Source organism: Pteropus vampyrus, unplaced genomic scaffold, assembly GCF_000151845.1.
Source record: "Pteropus vampyrus isolate Shadow unplaced genomic scaffold, Pvam_2.0 Scaffold118, whole genome shotgun sequence".
NCBI lineage: Eukaryota > Metazoa > Chordata > Mammalia > Chiroptera > Pteropodidae > Pteropus > Pteropus vampyrus.
The window spans coordinates 1,453,314-1,460,726 of record NW_011888899.1 but is presented as its reverse complement, the minus strand read 5'-3'; the positions used below and the strand labels follow the sequence as shown (position 1 = coordinate 1,460,726).

Below are 7,413 nucleotides of genomic sequence, written 5' to 3'. Positions count from 1 at the left end.
GAATGATGCGTGCATTAAGGGGTTTATTTTAAGGAATTTCTCACACAAGTGGGGGTTGGCAAGTCCAAAATCCACAGGGCAGGCGAGAGTGCCAGGGGTCCAGAGGCATAATTTTTTCTCTAGGAGACTTCGGTGTTGCTCCTGGGGACCCTCAGCACGTTGCACGGGGTCACCTACATTACCGGGCCCGGTCTCCATTCCAGAGAGTCACGGACTGCAGGTGTCAGCCACATCCACCAAACATCTTCATAGAGGTTAATTCAATCGCTGGGTTCGCCCGCCCAGCCCAGTAGACACGTAACAGACGTTCCCCCGGAAGCTGAGGGCACTGAGGCCCCAGGATGCAAGTCCCCCAAGCTGGCAGGCGTATCAGGGCTTCTTAACATGCAGCAGGCCCCAGGTGTAGACCCTGCAGCGTATTCTTCCCCGTGCCCATCTGGAACTCGCCTCACCCCTGAAATCGCCTCTTAGGGTGTCCTGACTCCCTCACCTGCTGTAGGCCGATTGCTAGTGGTGACTCAGCTGGTACCGCTGTGTTCACAGCACCTGAGAGGTGGCCGAGAGTCTGCTGACGGGTGATGGGGTCACGCTTCTGGCTACAGAGCTAGAGAGACCTGGGTTCAAGATGGCCACGTTGCATCCCCTCTCTTTGCCTTAATTTCCTCAGCTGTAACAAACGGAGAATAATAGTACCTGCCTCATCCTGCTTTCTTGGGGAAGGGTGATAGGACGCATGAGAAGCCCCCAGAAAGGCACCTGGTACGCGGGGGTGGCTCAAAAGAGGGAGCAGCTCTGTTGCGGCAGGTTACCCGGGCCCGCGGGCCCCACTCCCGCAGCTCTGATGCTCGCTGACAGGCTCCACCAGGAACAGCCCACCGGGTTGTCCCAAAGGGCTCAGCTCCTCAGAGCATCCTGCATCCCAGTGGCTGTCGACAGCACCACCTAGTGCCCATGGGGGGAAATGGCTGGGCTTCCAGGTAATTTCAACCCCAGAGCCCCAATTTCAAGCACAGGCGGTAGCTGCATCCCATGACGAGGACAGGTAAGAAAGGACTTAGGGCTATTTTGTCATTATTAGGTGCTCACACTACCTGTGAAGTGGTAGAGTGTTATTGGAAACTGGACTCGGATGTAAACATATACACTCTAGAGCGGGCACTTAAAAAAGCATGACTGAGAAAAGAAAATGGAATCATGTAAAATGCGCAATTAAAGCCACAAAAGGTAGAAAAAGAGTGAACGAACAGGAGCAATAAATAAAAAAAAAAAAAACTAGCTAATACGGCAGCCATCAATCCAACCACCGTAACCGTCACCGAATATCAATGGTCTAAATACACCAGCTAAAAGGCGGAAATTCTCAGAGTAGATCGAAAACTAAGACTCAACGTGCTGGCTACAAGAAACCTACTTCAAATATAAAGACACATACAGATTCGTGTGGAGGAAAACATAACATGTTAACACTAATCAAAAGAAAGCAAGAGTCGCTACATTAGTTTCAGACAAGGCAGACTTCAATGCGAGAAAACTTATCGAGGACAAAGAAGGGCACTGCATGATGATAAAGGGCTCGGTTCTCCAAGAAGACACAATTCTTGAGTGTCAAACTATGTGAGACAAAAATGGATAGACCCGCAATGAGAGAGGGATGAGCTGGAGACTCCCGTACCCGCCTCGGGAGCACGTAGATGCAGCAGGCAGAAAATCAGGAGGGACGCAGCTGAACTCAAAAGCACCATCGGTCGACTAGATATCACTGACATTTACAGACGACTCCGTCCAACAACAGCAGAATGCACGTTCTTCTCAAGCTCACCTGGAACGTTCCTAAAACCACATTCTGGAGCATCGAACACATGTTAACACATCTAAAAGAACAGAAACCATATGCTTTGTGTGAAAAATCCCAATATGCATGGAGATTAAGACCCATGCTTCATATGGGTCAAGGAAGGAATCTCAAGGGAACTTTAAAAGTATTCTGAAGTAAATCAGAGTGGACGTAAATCAATGCGTGGGACGCGGTGAAGGCAGAGTTAAGGGCAATGCATAGCACTGATGCGTTCGCTAGAATGGAAGATCTAAAATCAATCGTTTAAGGTGTCAATTCAGAAAACGAGAAAGACAGCACATTCAAACCAATGGAAACAGAAGAAAAAAAATGGGCAGAAATGCAGTGAAATTCAAATCAGGAAACCAACAGAAAAAAAGATAAAACCGAAAGCTGGCTCTTTGCAAAGATCAATAAAATAGATAAGCCGACGAGCTAGACTAAGAAAAAAGAGGACACAAATTACTCATAGCAAAAATGAAAGAGGGGGCATTACTACCAGGCCTGTGGACGTTAAAAGAATAATAAATACTATAAAAAGCTCTGTACCCACAAATTGGATAACTTAGATGAACTTCCTCGAAAGACACAATCTGCCAAAGATCACCCAAGAAGAAACAGATGATCTGAACAGAATCATATTGATTTGAAAATTTAATCAATAATTATTAACCTTCCAAACAGAAAGCACCAGGCCACGTTAGGTTCACCGGTGAATTCTACCAAACTTTTAAGGAAGAAATGGTATCAGTTCTCTATAATCTCTCGCAGAGGAGAGAATGCGAACTCATTCTCTGAGGCCGGCAGGACCCTAATGCCAAAACCGGACAAAGATATTACAAGAAAACTACAGAAATATCTCTCTCAGGAACATAGGTGAGAAACGCTCAATGACATATTAGCGACAATTATTCAAACTGTTAAATTTTAATTAACTGTTTAAATTTAAATGAAGTATTTGGTTAAAAATTCTAAATTAGATCAATTTAAATGAGCAAATTAGCTAAAACAACTGGGCACTCACCTGCCCCCCCCCAAAAAAAAAGAAAAAGAATGTAGACACAGACCTTCTACCCTTCACACAATGGATCACAGATGTAAAATTCAAAACTACAGAACTCCTAGGACACGGCATAGGAAAAACCCAGACGACCTTGGGCGTGGCGATGCAGTGTCAAAGGCACGATCCATGAAGGAAATTACTGATCGGCTGGTCTTTCTTAAAATTTAAAAATTTCTGTTGTGTAAAAGACAACATCAAGATAAGCAGAAGATAGACCACAGACCAGGAGGAAATATTTGCCAAAGAAACATCTGGTAAGATTGCCCAAAATGTATAAAAACTCTTAAAACTCAACAATAAGAAAACAAACAGAAGGCCAATTAACAAATGGGCCTAAAATCTTAACAGACACCTCACCAAAGAAGATTCACAGATGACAAATTTATACGTTCCGCATATGATGTCACCACCAGGGAAATGCAAATTAAAACACGAGCCACCACTACCACCTATTAGAACGGCCAAAAGCCAGAGCACTGACAACATCAATTGCTGCTGAGGAAGGATGTGGAGCCACAGGAACTCTCTTCACGGCTGCTGGGAATCCAAATGGTACAGCCACTTCGGAAGTTCGGCGGTTTCTTACAAAATTAAACATACTCTGACCACAAGATCCGGCAATCACACTCCTGGGCATTTACCCAAAGGAGCTGAAAACCCACGTCCACACATGATGTTCACGGCAGCTTTGCTCACGCTGCCAAAACTCGGAAGCAGCTAAGATGTCCTTCGGCAGGTGATGGGTAAACGGCGGTCTCGACAGCAGACTCACTCAGCGCTAACGAGAAATAAGCTGTCAGGTCTGGAACTACGCGGTGGACCCACGAATGCACACGGCTACGTGAAGGACGCAGTGTGAAAGGCTCCATCCTGCATGATGCCGACTCTGTGACATCTGGGAAAAGGCAAAACCATGGGGCCAGTAAGAAGACCAGGGGCCGCCAAGGCTTGGGGAGGAGGAAGGAACGGGGGAGCGAAGGGGATGTCGAGGGTGGTGCAAACACTGTGTGTGGCCCTAACGGTGGGTACACGTCACTGTACGTTTGTCCAAACCCACAGAACGTGAACACGGACCCTGACGGAGACTCCGGGTGGTGGCGACCCAGGCCCACCGGCTGTCACAAACGCCCCACTCCGGTGGGAGAGGTTGACAGCGGGGTACGTGGGAACTCTCAGCCTTGTAATCTTGCTGTGAGCCTGAAACTGCTCTAAACACCAAAACCTTTTTTTTTAAATGCTTTTGACGGATCCGAGAATGCAGATCTTGCTTCTGTCTGGTATGGACCGCACGCGAGCCTGAGGCGCGTGTGCGCACACGTGCGGGAGTGCGTTCACGCACCACAGGCTGCGGCGTCCAGCACGAGGCGCGCACGAGCACGCAGCCTGTGATGCGCCCTTCCGCGGCGACCGAGACGCCGCATCTGCCCTGCCTGGAACCCGATCGTCACTCAAGAGCAAACGCGTTTTCGCGACGACGTGGTCAGGCCGACGTCCTTCCGCTGACTCGCGAGGCGGGCCTGCTCGGAGGCGGCCTCCGCCAGCTCCGAAGTGACATTCTCTCGTGGAGACGTCTGACGCCGACTCTCAGAGAATTCCGGCCGACGCGATGTTTGACGACACTGATTTCCTTGGAGTGGTGACGGAGACCAGACGACGGCTACAGTGACTCCGTCAACAGGATGTTAAACGGATAAATAAATGTTGCCGCTTTTATGATTAATAAGGGACGCATCTATCTGGCGTTTATCAGCTCAGCACCACAGAGATCTGCAAATTACGAACCAGCCACGACAGAGGAACGGGGTTTGAACTCGCGAGAAGTAACGACTGGTCTTTGCCAGTGTCCTGCCGGGCAAAGCGGACACTTATGGGCCTTTCCTGCTGAGACTCATTTTCCCCCAAAAGTAACACGTATGGACTTTTTCTATAACCAATATTGAATTTTTCCCCCAAACATTTTATGTCGGGCTTTCTGAACTACATTGTAGGGGTTCGGGGAGGGACCCCAGATTATGGACACTGGACGAGCACACAGAGGCTCAACGTGCAGAAGGCACGAATTTCCAGATGAGCCTGACCGTGTGTGAGGGGCCCAGCCTTCAACAGGAGGCTCGCGACTGAGGTGAGGCTTTGACCTTGAGCCCCAAACACCAGTGCCCACGGAAGGCCCCTGGTGGAGAGGAGGCTTCGCTTGGGGTTTGCACGCACAGGTGAGCGCGGCACGTCCCCGAGTCCAGCGCCGCGTGAGCGGGGCATGTTAGTGGCCGCTCAGTCCCTGGAATGAGGTCGACCCTTGCTCTCTCGTGTCAAGCAAACTCCACAGCCAGTTAAGGACACTAAGTTTCAAGAGTCAAATGACAGGGGACTCAGGTTTGCCCCACACCCTGGGAGAAGCCATGGAGGGTGAGAAACACTTAAGTCTGCCTCGGGGTGGCCGGGCTAGGACGAGGACGCCCTGGGCTGGCACTTCCCCGCCCTGCAGGCTCCGTGTCCTGTGATCCTCCTGTGCCCATCTGCACGTCGGTGCAAAGTCAGAGCACCGAGGTGGCCCCAGGCCACGGGACGGTCAAGGCACCGGTTACAGGAACGGGGCACAGTCCGGGGCTGGAGGCGAAGAGCTCACACCTGAAAACCCCTGGTCAGCCACACCCGTGAGACCTCAGGTGCCCGGTCAACAGAGGGACGCCTGGCACTCAGGGGTCGCGGGCGGAGGAATGGCCGGGGCTGCGGCCTGGCAGGGAGCACCCACAGCCGTCTGTCCAGCGGCTGCTTCCTGAATGAACTTAGAACCCGGCCCAGGTGGACGACGGGGACCACGGTGCTGTCCCTTGTGCAGACAACAGTCAAACGCGTGAATTAGACACCTGAACAGCTGATGAGTGAGCGGGGAGACAGACGATGGTCAGATAATGACAATAATTAGTGGAAATGGCAACTGTGTCTAAGCTACGAGGAACGTCCTGCGCTATCATGGAGCCGAGGATGGGGGTGTGTGATCCAATCAGTGAGGGATGGAGGGAGACACGGGACCTGCCCATGGCCCCGTCCTACGGCAGGACCCACCTGGGGCAGGTGGCCTGGCCCTGCTGCAGAGGGCCCCACGCTCTGCCTCTGGCAGTGACAGTCACAGGAGATGCTTCCAGGAAGAAGAACCCACACTCCGTAGGAGGAACTCTGCCCAAAAGGCCTCCAGCCTCGTCCGCCTGGACCCTGCAGAGCAGCCTGTGGGGGCCGCAGTGAACCCTGTCTGCGTTCCCCGCCCCTGGCCTGCACCCCCTTCCCGTCCTCCAGGGGGCGTCTATGATGCTGTGTCTGGGAACACGCCGTGAGGACCGACAGGGAGCTGGGCCTGCCAGGGTTTGTGGACGCCTGGTCCCACACTGTCACATGTGACAGCACGCCCCGTCACGTTCCCGCCACTGCCGAGGTGGCGGCTGGAGTGTCCCCCTCACGCTCATCCCTCTTTCCTGCTTCTCCAAACACGGGCCCTCCGAGTGCCACCTGCACTGCTTCTTGCCACGTCACCCTGAGCAGCGACACCTCTAAGGTCCTTGCTGAGCCACGTGGCTTACGAACACACGTGAAAATGAACACGCAAAGTTCAAAACAAAACGCGCCCGCCTGGTGTCTCCGGCTGCGCGCCCTGAGCCCGCCCGCACGACCCCGCCCTGCCACCCCCGGGTGCAGGCCCTCGCCCCGGCCCTCCCTGCGGGGGCAGGAGCACCACCTCGAACCCGCCCCGCGCCCGGGCCGCCCGCTCACCGGAGATGACGGAGTCGTTCAGCGCCTCCTCGTCCTGGTACAGGAGCAGGTCGCCCTCCGGGCCGGAGCTCGAGAGCAGGTTTTCCTTGTTCTCCTCCGACTCCTTCGCCCCGGCCCCGTCGAAGCTCCAGGCCCGCTCCACGCTGGACGTTCTTGACAGGCGGACGTCCACCCGCTTCCTCGGGGACCCTCTTCCGTCCCTGCCTTGGAAACTGAGCGGGAAGGTGGTGAGTTGCACCCTGTTCCCTTCTCCTGGAAACCCAGAACCACGAGGGGCGTCCGCAGACGTGGCCCCCGGGACGCGCAGCTGCTCGGTTTCTGTCCCGAACTCACAGGACGAGACGCGCCCGAGGCACACGCGGCTATGAGTCCACGGCCCGTGGCCGTTGAGAACGCGCCGTTTGGAACGGCGGAGACACGTGTGGCAAAACCTGCCAAACCGCGCTCAGCACGCGCTCGCCCGAGGTGTGAGGAGGGCGTTTAGTCCATGAATTTCCGCCCGGCCCTGTGCCCCGCCGCCTGCTCTGCCCCCCACGCCCGGCTTCTCCCTCGCTCCGTGACGCACGTGAAGTCAGGAGGCCAGAGCGAGCTGGGGCCCAGGCCCATGGAAACCCAAGGCCGCCTCCCCCCGCGAGCCTCTCCTGTGACGTGCCCGCCCCGCACCAGGACCCTCTGGGGGAGCACGGGGGGTCCCACGGGGCATGCCACCCGCCCGACCCCTCTCGGGATGTGGCCACCAAGACCAGCTGCAGAC

At 54.0% G+C, this 7,413-nt stretch overlaps 1 protein-coding gene across 1 annotated transcript in view; it reads right to left on the bottom strand.

Moving 5' to 3' along the window:
- Window positions 1-7,413, bottom strand: part of PHACTR3 (phosphatase and actin regulator 3) — a 152,900-nt gene that overhangs the window by 38,420 nt on the left and 107,067 nt on the right. Inside the window, exons 5-7 of the mRNA XM_011366030.2 lie at window positions 6,660-6,911; window positions 5,961-5,974; window positions 4,105-4,134 (exon numbers count right to left, since the gene is read on the bottom strand). Of these exons, the coding sequence (XP_011364332.2) occupies window positions 4,105-4,134; window positions 5,961-5,974; window positions 6,660-6,911 (296 nt within the window). The remainder of the gene's footprint in view (window positions 1-4,104; window positions 4,135-5,960; window positions 5,975-6,659; window positions 6,912-7,413) is intronic.